This window comes from Ictalurus furcatus, chromosome 9 (assembly GCF_023375685.1).
Source record: "Ictalurus furcatus strain D&B chromosome 9, Billie_1.0, whole genome shotgun sequence".
Taxonomy (NCBI): Eukaryota; Metazoa; Chordata; class Actinopteri; order Siluriformes; family Ictaluridae; genus Ictalurus; species Ictalurus furcatus.
The window spans coordinates 20,450,187-20,470,163 of record NC_071263.1 but is presented as its reverse complement, the minus strand read 5'-3'; the positions used below and the strand labels follow the sequence as shown (position 1 = coordinate 20,470,163).

Genomic DNA, 19,977 nt, shown 5'->3' with positions numbered 1-19,977 from the left:
AAGCGCTTTAGATAAATTCACTAAGCGTAGCCTAATTTAAATCAATTTTTCCTTCTCGCCGTGAGAATTTTGTTCATTGTCCAGGTTGTGATTAGGAAATAAATATTACAAACCTGAGGAAGATTTAGCAATGTTTTTACTTTGGAAGGAAATAGCGTAAACAATGTACATAATAATAATAATAATAATAATAATAATAATAATAATAATAATAATAATAATAAGTAGAAGAGGAAGAAGAATGCAGTTTTTTCAGTAATAATAATAATAATAATAATAATAATAATAATAATAATAATAAACGCACTTTAGTGCGCACTTTGGTGTAAAACACTGATTTACTTTTGAAGCACCTAGAAAAAATTCATACTCAATTTTTCATTACAATTCTGTTAAATTCTGTTTGGTTCAAAATAATGCGATCGTGCTGTGTTAAACTCCGTATTTCTTATTTCTGCAAAAGAGAAATGTAAGGTTTCATGCAAAAGTTTGATGATTCACTTCGTTTTACTGCAGAACCCCGCAATCTTTGCCTCGCAGTAGTTATTGTATATTTTTATTGCACGAAATAACAAACGAAAAAAGCATTTTTCGCCCGACATATAATAATAATTTTAGGAACTCTTCATGATAATCATTTATATAGGCCTATATATTATTGCAATATCCCTTGGACAATGAAAAACGATCCATTTTTATTTTGCTTTTATTTTCATTATTTTATTATTAATTGTAATATTTTATTTTGTATTATTTTTTTATCGTGTTTGTCGGACTGGAACGCTTTATGAAGAATTTGAGTAAACTCTGATTTTAAGCGTCTGCAAATAAAACAGTGGGTGAATGGAGGCCGCTGAGACCCGCCAGATGGCGCTAACGAGTTGCATATTTTAAACAGCAGGCCAGGCAAAAGATACAAAAAGATCTTTAACATTTCCATGGGAATGCCTAGGTTACAGTTTGCGCCCCCACCCTAGCACACACGCACACACACATGCACACACACCACACACACACACACACACACACACATACACAACACATACACAACACATACACACACACACACACACACTTTACCAATCCATGCACTACGGGCGAAAGGAAAATACTCCATTCAGGCTGAAGAATTTACAGTTAGCCGCGAAACTTTTACAAGTATTTGAGTTGCACAGTCTACTGTGCAGAGAATCGAGCAACATTTCACATGAGGTCAGAGAAAGTTCAACCTGATGAGGTAATTTAGATTATTGCATGATATAAACTTAAACACTAAATAAAAAGAAACTTAATAAAATTTTGAATTTTGTTGATATACTTTATATAAATGTATGTTTTGACATCACTCTAGTGATGACATCACTGTGTTTATATGTGTGTGTGTGTGTGTATATATATATATATATATATATATATATATATATATATATATATATATATATATATATATATGAGATCTCTTTGTATTATCCTCATATTTAAAAAAAAACACTACAGATTAGCAGATAAAAATAAATAAATCAATAAGTAGAAGGTTATTATAGTGTAGTGTATTAATTGGTGTTAAAAATAATTACATAATTTTATATCTATAATATTCGAAGTTAATCTTTATTACATTTAACACACTCTTTGCATGTTAACACAACCCAACACATTGCCTGGCCTATATTTATGCGCAAAAGTTCATATAAAAGTTTAAAAATCGAAATATCTGAGAGTGAAGTTGGGACTTTGAGGCTTATTGAGAAGTACAGTTTGTTTGTTACAATAGGGAACACATGCAGGATATGAGCGGTTCCGTAGGCTCGTGATTGTCTCACTGTTTTACTTGAAATGGATCCCATGCCCCCTAATGAATCCAAACGCAGCTGGCCATGTCCCACACGGACACCGATAGCTTTAACCCTAAACTGACCTCAATTTGACACCACGAGATGAACATTTACCGCCCGTTAATGTCCTCTTCTGCAGGCGTACATTCTCCATGTTTCCCGTCAAACTGCGCATGTTTGTTTTAGCTCTCTCAAGTGGTTTACTCTACTGTATCCCAAAAACAGTCTGAAGAACAATTTCGAGGTAATCTCCAAAACAAAAAAATGTTAAGACGTGATTCAATCTAAAAAGCTCACGCTGCAACAGTATGGCAATTACTGTAATTAAGAGGCTATATTTATCTACGCCTATAAGGAAAACTCATCACTATTATCCTTGATTTTCCAGAAACTGTTTAGATATTGTAGATATTGGAAATATTATTATTAATATGACCTAGTTGGGTTTTTTTTCTATTACGTTAAAATTGCATATAGCCTATAGTTTCATCTTAATTATAGCCTAGGAATAGGAGAAGTTATAAACAAACTGTTAATAGCTTAATATAATTGCTACTTTATTTTCTACACCATGCCTATTTAAAGAAAATATTGTGTGCAGTCTGTAAACGCTTGAAAAGAATTTAAGTAACAGTTCCATCTATTACACGATCGACTCAAATCAGCAATCAAGCCCCCAAAAAATGTTCTGCACGCTCACGTGCCATCTAAGTAGGATTTAAATTGTTTAGCAAACAAACAGCGGTGTGACTGGACTCGCCTCACCTGGCATCTAACGCGCCGATCGCATTTTCACACCGTAATCTCACGCTTTCCTCCTACTGTACGCTAGCATAAGCGAAGAGAAGGGATATGCACTCACCAAAAATTTTCTCCGGGAAAAGCCCGACAGGCGTGTGTAAGAGAGTGAGGAGAGAGTGGGAGTCGGCATGCTGCCCGCTGTGTGCGTTGCAGTGCTCTGATCGCGGTGTGGAGGGAGAGAGCTGGCCGCTGGAGTTCCCCCTTTCTATCGCTTGAGATCCGCACAGCCGACCGGCTTCCACTTTTCTCCTTGCGCTTCTCTCATCTTTATCTCACAGACATTTTCTTTTTGTTTTGTTTTGTTTTGCCGAGAACATTCTGAAAACTTATCTCACTGGCAGTCCCACAGCAAATGAAAACCACACAACTGACGCGTCTTTTAGGGCATTTTATTGACCGTTGTTAACTGAATTCATCCTACATCCTACACTCCTAGATGAGCGGGTCTCTCTATAAGCGGTGAAATTGTTAATTCAGAAACAAAACAGGTCACGGAGCTTTAAATGTAGCCGCTTAGATGCAAAAAGCCCCTATCAATAAGGCGATGATGTCACGCGCGCGGCGGTGTGTAGGCTATTGTCACTGATGTGGCTAAATATTAAAAAGGGATGGATGACCTCTTTGGGTTTTGAGCTCAAAAAAGCGCTTGGCATTAGGGAAAAGGGCCAGCAGTATTGCAATCGATGGCCCAGTCATTGCTCCTCCTCTAAACTTTCAAGCTTGCCTCGTGATTGATGATCTTTGGGGCGCTTTGATAATTGACTACTCCGAGGTAAGGCACAGATTTCTATCTTGAGATGTGATTGGACGAAAGACACATTTAAACACTTTCCCTATAAAAACATTTTTTTCCTGCTTGGGAAAGTTCATTTTCCTCAAAAAGGGGTGCTCAGTATGTCCTAACAAACAAATACCTCATACTTAGGAGAACTGGAACTGGATATTAGGCATTACAACAAAGTCATTTACATTGACTCGGAAACAGAAGTTATTTTGGAAGAAACCTGGAGGATACACTCGGATAAGTGGACAGTGTTTGCGCTGGATTTGTAAGTTATGTTTCCCATTATTTTCTTCACTGAGCCTTGAATTACTAGATAGACTAACAGTGAGGATAAATTGCGAATAACGGCGTTTTTTTTTTTTAATTATTAAAATATCTATAAATACATTAAAATAAAACAATACTTTGTCTTCAAATCACTTTGGCCTATAATGCTAATCTTCTAATTAGACATATCTATTATGTTGTCTAACCACATGCCAAAGAAGTGTGGACTTCGTCTAAAATGTAATGCAGATTAACGCGCAAAACGAGTTTGAGTGCTTTTTTCTCTCTCTTTCTTTTCTTCCCAGATACTTCAGTCCTCTGTGTGACTGTGTGTGTGTGTGTGTGTGTGTGCTGTTGTTGTTTGGCTCCCCCCGTGCGGAGTTGAAGCCGTCCTCTCGTGCGCGCGCTGCGTATCGCAGGGTTTGGTCTGTTCTCTGTGTGCGCCGCGGGACTGGCTGTGGCCGCGCTACTTCCGGGTTCCGTCATTCCACTGTGCGCCGCTCAGCGCTGTGAACTCACTCTGTTCTATAAGCGCGCCAGCAGCCAACCTGCCAACACTCGCTGACACTCACTCATCTCAGACCGCGCCATAGACGAATACCTGCCGGGGAAGGGAGAGATCTGCAATGGCAATCTTTTAATTTTGTCGCTGTTTTCCGTCTTCCTTTTTTTTCCACAGCACTCATAAAACAAGAAAACGAAGCGGAGGCGTGGAGGAGACGCGGAGTTGCTGGATGAAAACGGACTAAAAAGATTTCGTCCTCTCTTGAACATCATCACCGACCATCATTCATTCATTACCTTGACAACCTCTGGCTTTGATTGACAGCCGGAGTGGCAAAAAGCCATGAGACACGACAGTTTAGTTACATGCAGGTTGTTGATGGGCCGATTGTAACCTTCAGTTTGCTTCTTGACATTTTTTCTACTTTTTTGGGGGCAAGGAGGAAAACAAGAAAAATTGCCAAACTCTTCCCGATGCCTGTGCTCGGTCTGAACTGTATTGGAGAATAGGCGAATTCACGAAGTTGGTTGAAAAAAGGGAATCTTACCACTAAATCACGTCCTTACAGGACTGGGATATTAAATATACGACACGTCCCGGAGTTTATTGGAGCGCAGCCTGATGGCGCAGAGGGTAGGTTTTAAATCTCTAACACTTACCTATACACATCCACTATAGGAAGGGCCGCGTGTACTGCTCTCTTCGCCACTCTGATGGTTAATTTACAAACTGCTGCTCTATACGGATTTGTTATTTTTTTATTTGACATTTTCCCCGAATCTCTACTACTCGCCCGGTGTGACAGCCCCGCAGTGTAGCGGCGGACTAACGAGCTTTCTGCAGCAGTTGTGAAGACAGCTTTAACTCAAAGCTCCTACCATAAGTAACTCGACGGAACACTGAACTTTAGCATGTTTCTGGTAATCCACAAATAATTGTTATTAGTAGTTTACACTCTCGCGCTAGAAAACACTTTTCCAACTACACTCAGCACTGCAAGCAGATCTTCTTTTTTTATTTCTTCCTTTACAGCCGTTCTTTCACTTTGCTCTTGTATTTTCACGATAGTTTTCTTCTCTTGAGTAGTGCATTTGCATATTCTTTTACATGACTTTCTTATGTTTTGATTCTAGTACGATGAGTTGGCCCATTACGGCGGTATGGACGGGGTCGGAGTTCCGGCGTCTATGTACGGGGACCCGCACGCGCCTCGGCCGCTGACCCAAGTGCACCATCTGAACCACGGGCCGCCGCTGCACGCGAGCCAGCACTACGGCGCACATGCCCCGCATCCCAACGTAATGCCCACCAGTATGGGCTCAGCTGTCAACGACGTTTTAAAGCGGGATAAAGATCAAATTTATGGGTGAGTGAAATATTATTAGCACGCATTAGCTGGTGCTTATTTAGCTGCTGCTTTTCTCTGCTTCTGATGAAACAAGAGTTAGTAAAGTTTTTTTTTGTTCAAATTTGCTGAACACCGGGACAGATCATCTCGATCATCTCATTTTACTATCGCTCTACATTCAGTTTAAGACAAACTTGACTGTAAATTACATTTAAATATTAATGGCCCGTTTCGGGTGTGTAGCCTATTGTTTTGTTTAAATGTTAACTAATGAAAAATAAAATAATGACAATAATAATAATAATAATAATAATAATAATAATAATAATAATAATAATAATAACTACTGGTTTAAAAAAACAACAACAACAACAACAAGATTACCTAAATGACAGTTCGATATTTTATATTGAAATGATTGGGGGTTTTTGTACTTGGAAAATTCACTCTGGCTAAAAACAAAGTTACAAAACTCGAGCATTGTATCGTGGATTATAGCCGAACAAAACACTCGGCAGTACAGATGTAAACAAACAAGCGCATTGGTTAAGAACACATGAACTTTGGTGTCTGTTTGTATCTTTGCACAATCCTGACATGAGTTTGTAGGCTCACCAGCGCGCTTCACAGCAAACGCTAAAGGCCGAATAATAGCTACAAGTACGTGTTTAAGCTCCAGTGTAAACAGCCAGGAAAGCACGGGGGAAATTTTATCACAGCCGGTTGCGGGCAGTTACTTTGAGGGATTCTGTTTAGACTTGTATTTACGCTCGTTTTCCCCTCTTGGCAGTCACCCGCTTTTCCCTCTGCTCGCGCTGGTGTTTGAGAAGTGCGAGCTGGCGACGTGCACGCCCAGAGAGCCCGGGGTGGCGGGAGGCGACGTCTGCTCCTCCGACTCCTTCAACGAGGACATCGCCGTCTTCGCCAAACAGGTCTCTCCTCAACACCCGTCTCTGACTGGTTTCTGTACTTTATCTCACCTGTCATTGAGTTTCAAACTACTGAGAAAAAAAAAACTATTCCTAGATTAAAACTAACATTTTATAGCACTACATTAATTATAGCGCAAGTTTAGAATCATATGCAAATTATATATTTTTTCATTATACTGCATGATTTTTTTTTCTAATGCACTGGTGAAATAGTTTTAGAATTAAATAATGCATGTTATGTTATTATTATCATGTGTGTCATATAATTAATAGCGGACAATTGCCAAAGTGATTTTTTTAAAAACAACTAGGGTTTTTAATAAATATCTAACGGAAAAAAATTAACGCTGGCGTGGAATTAATTGTGATTTTAATGGTTTTTAGGTTCGCGCGGAAAAACCTTTATTTTCTTCAAATCCAGAGCTCGACAATTTGGTAAGCTCGTCTCGTGAACTGTTATTGTTTTCTAGTTAGCCATTTGTTTGCTGATGTGCTATAGAGTCCCATAGCTATTTATGTGCAGGTTAGCAAAGTAAATACGAGGGGATTCTGATTCAAAAGCACAACCCTGATGCTGGACAGCTTTCTTTGAAGTGAATAAGAGGGAAGCTCCAAGAGGTCTCGAGTGGCAGAGCATTAGGCTACCACAGGAGGCCGTGAAGGAAATCACTGATTATGCGCTACGACTCCACACTGATTCTACCAAAAGCCTAATCACGATTATCTGAAGTGGAGTGTAATTTGCTGCTATAGACTGTTGCCCTCATATCAAGCACGCAGTCGTTTAACAGTGCACACGATTATATCACACCATACACATGCATTCGGGATGATTGTTTTATTATTTCCATTAGGGTAGTATTTTGGATATTATTGTGTTAGTATAATTTTCGCACATTTACTAATATTGTAGTTATTGAAACGCTCGTGCATATTTAGTGTACAGAAAAAAAACTAATATATTTTCCTTTTCACAGATGATACAGGCTATCCAAGTATTACGGTTTCACCTTTTGGAGTTAGAAAAGGTAATTTCTGCTTTATTTAATGTATTGCATGCTGGTTTATGATTTGTACGTTTAATTTAACGTAATTAGAATTCTCAGACAGTTTGGTGTTTTTTTGTGGGAAGGAAAAAAAATTGGTAGTGTCCATGCTGAAAAGGCGCAATGCTCTGTATTATTTGATTTCTAACTTTTTGACATTTTATTATCTATTAATAATAATGCACGGCGGCAGTTCAGATTCATATTCAAGTCCACAGCCGACAGTACAGGACGAGTCTATATGTGCATGTTTTTATTTATTATTATTATTATTATTATTATTATTATTATTATTATTATTATTGTTATCTTAACTTGTTGCTCTGGTCCCCATGAGAATAATAAGCGCCGCAACAATTTCACTATTGTTTCCTTGCCTTGGCGCGTTCATGCCCCTTAACTGGAGGTTATTTTTATCCTGGCTGTTAAGTTCTCCCATTATGAAGGGGGGAAAAAAACACAACATAAAAACCCCCTTAAAAAATATATATCTATTCCTGTCTGCTTTAGGTGCATGAGCTCTGCGACAATTTTTGCCATCGGTACATCAGTTGCTTGAAAGGAAAAATGCCAATAGATTTGGTCATCGATGAGCGGGACGGCAGCTCGAAATCGGACCACGAGGAACTTTCTGGATCTTCCACCAATTTAGCCGATCATGTAAGTAAAATTGTTTTTTATTTGCCCTCCTATATGTTACTGTATGAGGATAATGCGCTGGAGTGCCCTTCACTGCCCTGTACCTATAAAACGGTGCTGTTTGAGACCAACAGGCTGTTCGAAAATGCCTTGAACTAATTTGGAGCCAAGTTGTTATTGTCTGACGCGGTGGCTGAACTTTCATTCACCTTTTCCCTGTGATTAATAGCACGGCCAGAGCAGATTTTTTGAAGCTAGAATTGACGCTGGAGTGTGTGTTGAAGTAGTGCACGTTTGCAGTATATATGCGGTGCTGTATATATATTTTATATACATATATGGAAGGAAGTTTGTTTGGGCCTACTTGAAAATGCTGCTGGCCAAAGGAAAGCACAGGCTGTGCTGTGCCTGGTATTTGCTAATAGTTGTCCAGAAATACAATTTAGAACTATGGTTGATAGTAGCACTGCTATACCTTGTGAATATACTAAAGTGCAAGTTAGATACATTTTTTTAAAGAGCAGCGAATCTGGTTTGCATATAGAAAAAATAATTTTGTAGTTGAACGACGCGCGTGCTTGCTCGAATTATTGTATGATAAGCTACTAGAGAAAAAAAAAAGTTAAGAAATTTTGTGTGTGTGTGTGTGTGTGTGTGTGTTCCCATGGCCACACTGACCATCAGGTTCATAATGTTTGATCTGCTTCATGGTTTTGGCAGCGGTCTTGATGGTAATGTCTTTAATTGTTTTTTATTGATCGCCTTGTGGTTTCCTCTCACGCTCGCGCCCAGTTTACGGCCTTTAGGCTGCGCTATATCCTGACACCGTTTATGTGCACCTGAAGTGCAGTAGCTTTGAATTTGGAAATCGATGTCGTGGTTTAAGCGCGTTTATTTGGATGTAATAAACGCAGCGCGGTGAGAAATGGTCGTGGTGTTCGAATGCACGCGCCTTAATGCGTTTTATGCCTTCAGTACAATGAAGCAAAGTAAAGTTGCCGCATCGAGGGAATGCTTAATATGTATCAGCGGCACAGGCACAAGCCTATTAGGAGCTAAAGCAGATTGGGGTGTGCTGTAAAGTCACTGCACTGCATCTGTCGGGGTCTGGCGTCATTTCTGTGAATATACACCGCTTTCCCGTGGTTGTCTGAGGTATTTAAAAAAAATGGTGAGGTCGGTGGGTTCTAGGATGCGATTAAAAAAAGCACAATGTGTAAAACTTGATGGAGAAGAAGAAGTGCAGAAATGAGGCATGCTGCTGTTTATACTGAGGAGATTAGATAAACTAGACGCTTTAGCTTCGCGGCGGCAGATGGCTGATAGTCTCTCTCTCTCTCTCTGTCTCTCTCTCTCTCACACACACACACACAAACACACACAACACAGCCTGTGGCACTGGGCTACTTATTAGGGATATACTTTTGATAATTAGGAACATAGGTTTATAAGACAGATCACTCAGTCTGTGGTCATTTACACCGACCACCTCATTAGTTGTTTTAGTTCTGAGCGATTTATTTCTTTCCTTTGGCAGGACTGACATTTTACAACTGCTAAATTGACCGCTTGGTTCTATTAAACCTGAAGCTTTCATTGTGTTTGAAAGTTTTTTGTTTTTTGTTTTTGTGTTTTAATGCGTAGACAGTCATAATACTGACATTAAAACATAATTTAACTAGTATGCAACTTTGTTTATTCTTATATTACGTACTACAGGCTAATCCTATGTGGAATTGATATGCTATTAGCATGCTAATATAAACTATGATTAGCATGCATAATTTGAGATTAGGATATTATTCTCTATTATTCCCTAAGTTCGTATTTAAAAAAAAAAAAAAAAAAAAAAACCATTAGAAAAAAAATTCAATGCGTTGGTATTTGTGTCAGTGCCATGTGTTATGTTTTATTCACTCAGTATACAGTAATAAAATGTCAGAGAATTAATAAGAATAGTGCTGTTGCCCATGTCTCTGCTTCTTTCCCCTGAATATGGGCCAACACATTTAGGAAATATTAAAACATTAAAAAAAGAGAAACCTTCAGCAAAAGAACCTAGTTGCTTTTGATTTATTTATTTCTTAAAAATGGTCTGTATTTTATTATTCATTCCTATTTCCTTCATATTTTTTTAAACTGGAGAGGGACAGGAAATTTTATAGTTAGATATGCTAATTTATTTAGGTAGAATCTCTCACGTCCATTTTTCTTTGCTTTGCTATGCATTTTTAATATATAGCCCAAGGCTACATCTCATTTGGCAAAAGCCGGTTGCTGGGGATGATGAGGCTCTTCACCATGAAGAAGACAGCCCGTTGTATTAGTCGTACGCCTTCTGCAGTTCTCTCGCTCTCGCGTCTACCTGACACAGGCACTAATAAGCACACTGTATTTCACACCCCAATGCTGCACTATTGTTCTGCTTAGTGGTTTGTAGTGTTGGTAAGTACAGATAAGGCCAATGTTAATTTTTTCAGCTTGCATCCTGTTACTGTCCGCTCTCCAAAACACCCTAAGCAACCTTCCTAGTGCCCTAACTTCTTCTCACAAGAAAATAGGAATGTAGTCGGTTTTATAAGCTACATGAAATGTGAATCCCTGTGAAAGGGGTAAGCAGTCTCCATTGGTAATCAGACTGCTGCTATTAGTCACCAGACTTTTGTGTTTTAATTAATGCAATGTAATTTCACTCCTCTGTATTCTACATCTAATTAATATGGATGAAATGCATTAATGCTTGCTAAGTATAATCTGTGCTAATTAATTTGTCTTTGCTTGTCTGCTACTAAGATTTTTTAAATATTATTATTATTATTATTATTATTATTATTATTATTATTATAGCAGTGTTCCCTCCCATTGCTCCTGAAATCATTTCATTACTAGTATTTAGTTGGAGATATATAGAATATTTTGGTGTGTGTTTTGCCACTTACTCATTCACTCACGTTTGTAGTTCCCTCCGTGGTCATAGTATGTCTTAGCCCTGAAAACAACTGCGTTCACATTCCTTAACATCTACATTTCTCTCCTGGGTACTGGAGTGAATTATGTGTAGAGCAATAATATTTCAGCTCATCTTATGCAGTGAATTCCAATCAATTCATAAATCAATTAAAAGTGCCATGCCTCTCTTTTATGGAGGCTATTTACATGGTCCATGCTCTGTGATCGACTACTTCAGGCCTCTGTGTTTGCATACATATAGCCTACAGGGCTTCTAAAGCCAGTGAACCATGGATTTACTTAGTTCTGGGGGTCTTCTAAATTAAGCAGCACGCGCAGATGTACTCCGATAGGATTTCCCCTTTCAAGTAACGTGTTGCACGATAGCATTCACCACCCCTCACAATTGTTTTGTGATGGGATGATGTCTGGCTCTACATATCCTATTTGATTAGTGCTAGAGAGCTCAGGCCTGTTGGCAGGCCTCCCCTATGAGAAGAGAGGGCTGCGTTTAACTTGTTGCTGTGTAACCTAGAATGCTACAGTCTCTTGCTTTTCAAAGAGCTGTGTGTGCAGCATAAATAATTACTACAGGATTGCAAATGACTCACTAAAATGTTCAGATATTTTAAAATTCTTGCTTATTTTTGTGTAATCTAAAATTGTTACTGTTAATGAGTGTGGCTTTTGGTCTGGTGTTTGCACGTTTAGCTTCAAATCACTGATCCTACAGGACCTGATCTGTTTGTAGTCGAGTTTGTCAATACCATACCTTGGAAAATGAATCATGCAAATAGTCACTTATGAACCATTAGCTGTCAATTATTTAATGCTTAATTCATACTTTATATTTATATTTGTCAGATAATTGACGGTCTTGTAAATACACCATGGTTGCCGTGAACCAGTTCTTTAACATCTTTCAAAGCACCTGTGTAATTATGTGTTAAATTCTTCAAAAGTATGCTAGGGGTTTTAAGCGTAAGATGCATTTGGAAATGTCAGGGCCTGAGGATTTATGGTGTGATATGTTTCGTGTGTGTCAGCATGCTTGGTGATGTAGCTGTGATTCCTTCCAGCAATAGTATGCGTCATTTTTCATAGCACTTGCCATTCTCAGCCTGTCCTGTCCCTACATGCATTTTTTTGTAAGTACATCAGGTTTCCTAGGAATCGGCACAAAATCTAGTGGAAGTTCTAAATGAATTTTATTTGAAATTTTAAGGGATATTGAGAGAATATGGTGGGGAGCGCCTGCAGAGTGAGTTGATAGGCCGGGCAGGTGTGTGTCAGTGAGAAACAGCAGATAGCAACGGTATCAGACGTTCTCCTGTGGCCTGTGCCTCTACAAGCTTTCCCCCATATTGTCTCCTGCTTTTATATTAATTACAAGTTGCATTATCAGCCATGAGTCGGTAACCCTGGCAAATAGACAAGGCCGCCCCCAGAGACGGACCGTCCTTGTATCTTATTTTCCATCTACTCCTATTGTGCTGTACCTCTGTGTTTGCTGGCTGCTGCACTTCTCCTCCTGGTAACGGTGCTCTTTAACACAATTAGGGAAAAGCATGGAGTGAACCACGTTTGACTCCTAATTATCCCAAACTACAGGGAATAGTCACATGAGCAAAAATTTTTTTTTTCAGAAACCGGGAGGGGGGGTCTTCCATAGTGAGATTGACTAGGGCCGTTTGGGTGATGCTCTCGCTCTCTCTCTCTCTCTCTCACTCTCTCTTCTTTTTTTACAGCTTGTTTGAACTTTAATGGACTCTGGGGAGTCCTGACAACTGTTTTGTTGTGTTGCGAGGCCTGTATCTGTCGAGCAGCCCTCTGACTGTGGCACAGAGAGCTAGAGAGAGAGAGAGAGAGAGAGACCATTGCATTATTCATACCAGGGGGAAAAGACTGTTACTTTAGTTCCAGAGTTGAATGAAGAAAGTTAACACTGGCTGGTATGACTGTGATATTGGTTGTGTTTTTCAGGACACGCTTGGCGGAAATATGTCTGTCTTGTTTGTTTGGGTTAAAGACCATGTGCTGTCACTGTATTGAAGACTGTTTGGTGCGTAGACGGCACAGTCATGCTACTTGTTGTCTTACTTAATTTAGTTATTTATAACAGGGCCAAGATTCTCTACTCTGTTTAACTCTAAATTATGAAAGCATCATGTTGCACAATTTAGCAAAGTATGCTTGTTGAACTGTGAAGCTAATTAGAAAATTTGAAATTTCAGTTGCTTAAACATATGTAATGCAACAGTTTGACGTTGTATGGTTTGGAGCATATTTTTGAGGCCTGTCTTGCCAACAGTGCCTGTTTCACCACCAGGAAGTGGAACCCGGTCATTTTCTTTCCTTAAAACAACAAGGTCCAAGTACAAGTACATAAGTCTGGCTCAGCTGAACTACATTATACATAGTGATATTTTTTCGGTATTTACTGTCTCTCCTCTCCTTCCCTTTTTATGGCATTTGCTCTAGAGACATGATGGAAATGTTATGACCAAATCAATGACATTTTCGCTGCTATAATGTTGCTGAGAATGACTAAAAGTGTGACTTAGGATAAAGGCCATGTTTGTAGAAAGGTTTCTTTTAACAGTTGTATCAATTAAATAACCAGAATTAGATTAATATTATATATATATATATATATATATATATATATATATATATATATATTGACTATAAATACATGCTGCAATTTAGTTTTTTTTAGCTCGTCTTTTGTAAAAGTCTGAACTCTCCCTAGTGAACAGGCTATGTGGTTGTGCCACAGGGCTGGCATGTAGTCATGCCTCGGATGCACAGGGCGATCTACAGTGCAGCTAGAACACAACGTGGGCAACTGCAGGTCAATAAACACCTTAGCTCTTTTCTTTGTATGTGCTTCACATTTGTGCAGTCAGCTAGACACACGCTTGCTCACTCTCAGATTAAGAGTTCAACTCCGACTGTAATGAGCTTACACAACATGGAAGCTCTGTATCTCCAGACACTTTAAAGAAATGTTTGTATACTGAAGAGTATGTATTCTGTGGGGCTGTGTCTGCATGCGAAGGAGTGACACATGGGATAAAAAAGAGCAGAAGAGTGGGCTGAGGTTTGCGGGAAGCCTTGATGCAGGCCTGAGTTTGTTTGGCTTGGGTTCTTTTCAAGGCGGCTGCTCTGTGGCGCACAGAAACGAAGTCAGACTACCTCTCTGACTGTTTAGTTCATGCAGTGCAGGTGATATGTTGGCTGCAAATTAATGTGCGTTTTTTTGTGCTTTTGTATATAGTGTTGGTGTGTGCACGGGTGAGGTGACGTGGTCAGCAAGTCCCTCTCCGGTTTGAGTGGCAGAGGAAATTCCACCTCTGGCCTGCCTTCGTTTTTGCACAGATAAAGCTTTTCCTGTACAGTACAAATCCTGTTTCCCTGTGTCGAGCAGTCAGGCAAAGAGAACGACCAGGAAGGGTGAGGAGGAGAGGCCACTCAGAAATGACAAACTCGCCATTTTACTTGTTCCTCCACCTCTAACAGTGTGTGTGTGATTGTGTGTGGGTGCATCTTTGTCCATAACAGTCTTAAAGAGATTAGAGAGACACCGCCTCTCATATCTTATTTTCACTTCTGACAGTGCCAAAGATAAATGGCGCTTGTGATGTACATCGACTTTTTAGTCCTATATATTTCTCACTTGACACGGAAGTCTCAATTGGTTACGGTATAAACTAACTTGACATTTTTCCGCCACATGTGTTTAGACAGTTCTTTTGAGTTTGCTCAGGATACGACGATACATTAAATACAGTGCTGATGGACTCTTAGGCTGTAATTAAGCTGTTAGGCCTGTAGTGTTTGCAGCGAGTGCCTGCCAGGCTAGGATAGAAGTAAATACGAGCACGGAGCTGTCGATTTGGCATGTTTGTCTGAGCTCAGTGCTTGTCGAGAGCAAAGGAGAGCTAAAACAGGCAGACCAGAGATCCGCACAGCACTCCAGAGCCTCACTCATGTCCCTCTCACATTTCCAGTGTGTTCATGTGGTTTTTCTCTCTTTCTCCTACTCCATTCATTCCTGTGCTCTGCTCCTGGTTTGCGGTTTGGATGGGGAACGTGGATGGATGGATCCCTTCTGTCGGACCCCAGAACCCAGCTTCCTGGAGAGACCACGATGACGCCACCTCCACACACTCGGCAGGCACGCCAGGGCCCTCCAGCGGAGGACATGCCTCACAGAGTGGAGACAACAGCAGCGAACAAGGTGAGCATACACATGGATATATATACAGTGTGCTGATAAACACATACAGTATACACTTACTGATATGCTATTTAATACCTAATTAAACACACACAATCATATGCATATGCTATATACACAAATACAAAGCTCTTTCATTGAATCACTTTTTTTTTTTTTTTTAGATATTAATAAATAAATGAAAGGTGATTAATGGTTCAAAATTGTATGGAATAAGGCCAGTGTGTTTGATTTTCTAGTCATGAATTTTAGCATTTTAAATGCTAACATTCATTCTGCATTTGATTTACTTTCACGCCTTTAATAATTTATATTCATCATTACGGCATTTACTAGAAAATAAATTTTAACGCTCAGCATTTACACCCACTCACCCGCACAACAACAGTACACATCCACAGACTACGGCATGTTAGAAGCTTGAACCTGTAACTGTTCTGAAGCACAGAGTAACCCTTATGATTAATTGCATTTTTCTGCCAGCTCTTAGTAACGTGTAAAACATATTAACTCTGCTCAGCTCAGGAGCAATAACAGACAGGCTTGTGTTTTCATTAAGCACTGGACTGCCAGAGTCAGAGCAAGCATTCAGATGACTTTATGGCTGCTCTTTTCTCCTGTCTTACACATTGCACTCAACCTAAACGCCAGCACTAACTGGATATAAACAGCTCTCTCTTCTTCTGTTCTTCATCTTTAAATGTGTTATAGGTACTCGTAGATTTGTTTGCCCTCATAACTCTTTCTAGAAACTTCTTTGTTGATGAACAACGAATGATTACCCCTTCGCTCCTCCTCTGCGTTGGCCAGCAAAGTGTGTGCCGTTTGCACAGAATTTCATCACATCCACATTAGATTTCACGTCTAATCGCAATCAGCATCTCACCAATAGGCAGTCTCAGGTATTGATGGAGCTCTCTACAGCATGGAGGCTTAAAGTTTACTGTCCATAGAGATGGCGGTTTTAAAATCTACCCCAAACCACAGTGCCACATTCACTACAGCTCTTTGTGGTTCACTCGTGTCAAGAGCATTATCATCACTACTTAACCATCTTGTTCATCAGTGATGCAGCTTTTACATGTTAAACCCACAGTTCTAGAGGCAAAGCTAATATTCCCCTCTCATCTGCAGTTAAAATATAGTGCCTTAAATGATCATATACAGTGCTCTCCACTAATATTGGCACCCTTGGGGAATATGAACATAGAAGGCTGTGAAAATTGTCTTTATTGTTTAACCTTTTGATAATTTGTTAAAAAATTCACAAAAATCTATTCTCAGCTCTCATGGATATCAAACAATTGCAAACACAACACAGGTTCATCAAAAAAAAAAAACTTTGTTAAATATAGGTGTGCAACAATTATTGGAAGTATTTTTCAATTAACAAGTATTGAAGATTATTTTGCTTCTATTTTCTCATTTTTGCTTGTATTTTCTCATTTGTAAGTCGCTTTAGATAAAAGCGTCTGCTAAATGAATAAATGTAAATGTAAGTATATTCCCATTGATATTTTAAATTTGTTTTAGTACACCTGAGTGACTAGGAACAGGAAATTGTTCAACCATGACTTCCTGTTTCACAGGGGTATAAATACGAGGTAACACATAGGCCAAATTCACTTAGTCATTCATAACAATGAGTAAGACCAAGGAATATAGCTGTGATGTGTGGCAAAAGGTTGTTGAGCTTCACAAAATGAGAAGTGGCTATAAGAAAATAGCACAAGCATTGAAAATCCCCATTTCCACCATCTGGACAATATTTAAGAAGTTCCAGTCAACTGGAAATGTTATGAATCAACAGGGAACTGGACGTGTCTATATTGTCTCAACGCACTGTGTAGAGGATGGTTCGAGTGGCCAATGGAGTCAGAACGTCTCCAAAACTACAATCCAAAGTCACCTACATCACAACAAGTTGTTTGGAAGGGTTTCAAGAAAAAAGCCTCTACTCACATCCAAAAACAACCTCAAGTGCCTTCAGTTTGCCAGACACTACTGGAACTTCAAATGGGATCGGGTTCTATGGTCAGATGAAGCCAAAATAGAGCTTTTTGTCAATAAACACCAGAGGGGGTTATGGCCCTCACAGAGAGGTAGCCATATGGAAAAGCACCTCATGCCCATGGTTAAATATAGTGCTGGCTCTTTAATGTTTTGGGGCTGTTTTCTGCCAGAGGACCTGTACATTTTGTTAGGATGCATGGCATCATGGACTCTATCAAATATCAACAGATATTAAATGAAAACCTGACTGCCTCTGCCAGTAAGCTTAAAATGGCCGTGGTTCTTACTGCAGGACAATGATCCAAAACATACATCAAAATAAACACAAAAATGGTTTACTGACCAGAAATTCAAGGTCCTGCCATGGACATAACAGTCCCATGACTTGAAACCCATATAAAACCTGTGGGGTGAACTGAAGTGGAGAGTCCACCAGCAAGGATCTCGACATTTGAAGGATCTAGAGAGATTCTGTATGGAGGAATGGTCTCGGATCCCTTGTCATCAAGCCTCAGTGCTGTTATCTTGGCAAAGGGAGGTAATACAAAGTATTGACTAAAAGGGTGCCAATAATTGTTGCACACCTACATTTAACAAAGATTTTTTTTGATAAACCTGTGTTTTGTTTGCAATTGTTTGACATCCATGAGAGCACAGTATTTTTGTGATTTTCTTTAACAAAAGATCAAAAGGTTAAACAATAAAGACAATTCTTCACAGCCTTCTTTGCTCATATTTACCAAGGGTGCCAATATTAGTGGAGTGCACAGTACGTTTCTGGCTAATTGTTGTACACACCAAATCTAATAAGCAAATATATCAGAAGCAAATAGCATAATGGTGCAATGTAAAAGCAAATATTAGTCTCCTTATTTGTTTTTTCTCAGGCAGGGCAGGGAGGCAGGGAAAGGCCAGAGAAAGCAAAGAGGAGGAGAGAAATGCACTGCCTATTGATTATCTTACACACATAAGTACAAGTGACCTGTAATCCACAGAGCACTTATCGACTCCTGTGCACCAGATCCAGTAACGGCTGATCGATACAGGCCAAGATGGCTACGGTACGGTGTAAAGTGCTCAGGCCAGACTCGACCCAGCCGAGCCCAAAGGCACTTCAGCATGAAAGCACACCTTCTTTTCTTCTGAATGATATAAAAAAAAGAGAGAGAGCAAGGGGGAAAAGAGGGCAGCTGATTTACTGCTCTAATGAGGCTGTCCCTGCAGCCAGTTGTTTTGTGTGAGGCTCGCTATGACCTTTCGCTCTGCGCAGGAGCCCTGCCGCCTCATTTTTCACATTCTTGCAATTACGTTAACGCTTGAAGCACTCACTGACTCCTAGCTCCTGCCCGGGCCTGGCTGGACGTAGCTCCACTGCACTAAACGGCTCCGGCTGCTTCCCAGCGGCCCATGCTGCTCATCAGTAAAGAGTTTCCACACTCCACTGAAAACAGGCCAATTGTAGGTTAGCAGAACAAAAGCGAAGAGAAGTAGCAAGGCAGAAAAAAAGAAAACTAAATGATGTTCGTAAAAAGAAGTTCTGTAAAACCGTAAAAGGTCTGACTGTTCACGAATAGGTGAAGAAAATATTTAGATAGATAAACGTGCTACTTTGACACCTGGACTATTTCTATCAGGCAGTCGTCATTTTAATGAAGAGTGTATATTTCTGGTTAGGAACCGTACGTACAGTACTACGCAAAAATCTTAGAGACCCCATTTTTTTTTCAATGCTATTTTGTCTTAGATTTTTTAGTCTTTGATTTTTTGGGGGATATTTTATGACTTATTATATGACTGCATTATTGGGTAAGTAAAAAACACATTACGTTTACAACCAAAAATAACTCTTAAAATGTTTGTATGTTATTAAAGAATAGAATATAGGTAATAGACCATGTTTCAGAAAAAAAAAATGAATGCTTGCTGTCAGGGACAACCTGCAAAATCAGAGGCAAATGAGACACGTCACTTCAGTCTCCAGAAGAACTGTGGCAGTTTCTCCAAGATGCTTAGAATAACGTCCCAGCCAATTTCCTTAAAAAAACTGCAAAAAATGTACCTCAGACTACTGATGCATTTTTAAAGACAAAAGATTGGCTTTGTTTAGTTTAGTGCTGTTTACTGCTTTTTATAGAAGTTTTTTTTAGGAAGGAAAAACTTTTGCACAGTACTGTATAATAAACACACACACGTGCATATCTATGGATGCAGTTAGCTAACAAATTTGATATTGTGTGGTTGTAATCAGTCCTTCTCTGTCCCTGTTGGCTGTACAATATTTTATGCATAATTACCTTTTTAAAAAAGTTTTTTAAAAATTTTTTAAAAAAAATTAACCTTACCTTCTGGCAAAAGAGCACATCTGCTGACTCACTCACTTCCTGTACCTCCTCTCCTAATTATTATTATTATAATAATTATATCCTAGTTATTAAATAGATTAAATAGCCTAAAAAAAAATTTTCTACTTGGACTAATTATCATTAACCAAGGTGGCTTTATGAATATTTCCGAGCAAGATGCCCATTAGTTTTCCTTTAGCTCAGAGCTATAGGTTGCAATCGGTTTACAGCTTCAACATGTTGAACTGTTGAAAGCATCGGCTAGCGGTCTCT

General features: G+C 39.2%; 1 protein-coding gene across 5 annotated transcripts in view; it reads left to right on the top strand.

Moving 5' to 3' along the window:
• The first annotated feature begins 3,330 nt into the window (after positions 1-3,330).
• meis2a (Meis homeobox 2a) overlaps positions 3,331-19,977 on the top strand; it is a 69,854-nt gene continuing 53,207 nt past the window's right edge. For 2 of the 5 annotated variants that reach the window (XM_053632082.1, XM_053632080.1), the window contains exons 1-8: positions 3,424-3,685; positions 3,993-4,825; positions 5,326-5,558; positions 6,331-6,472; positions 6,857-6,907; positions 7,450-7,500; positions 8,029-8,178; positions 15,235-15,349. In XM_053632082.1, the coding sequence (XP_053488057.1) occupies positions 4,814-4,825; positions 5,326-5,558; positions 6,331-6,472; positions 6,857-6,907; positions 7,450-7,500; positions 8,029-8,178; positions 15,235-15,349 (754 nt within the window). In that variant the 5' untranslated portion in view covers positions 3,424-3,685; positions 3,993-4,813. The other 3 variants (XM_053632084.1, XM_053632083.1, XM_053632081.1) reach the window with 2 other exon arrangements.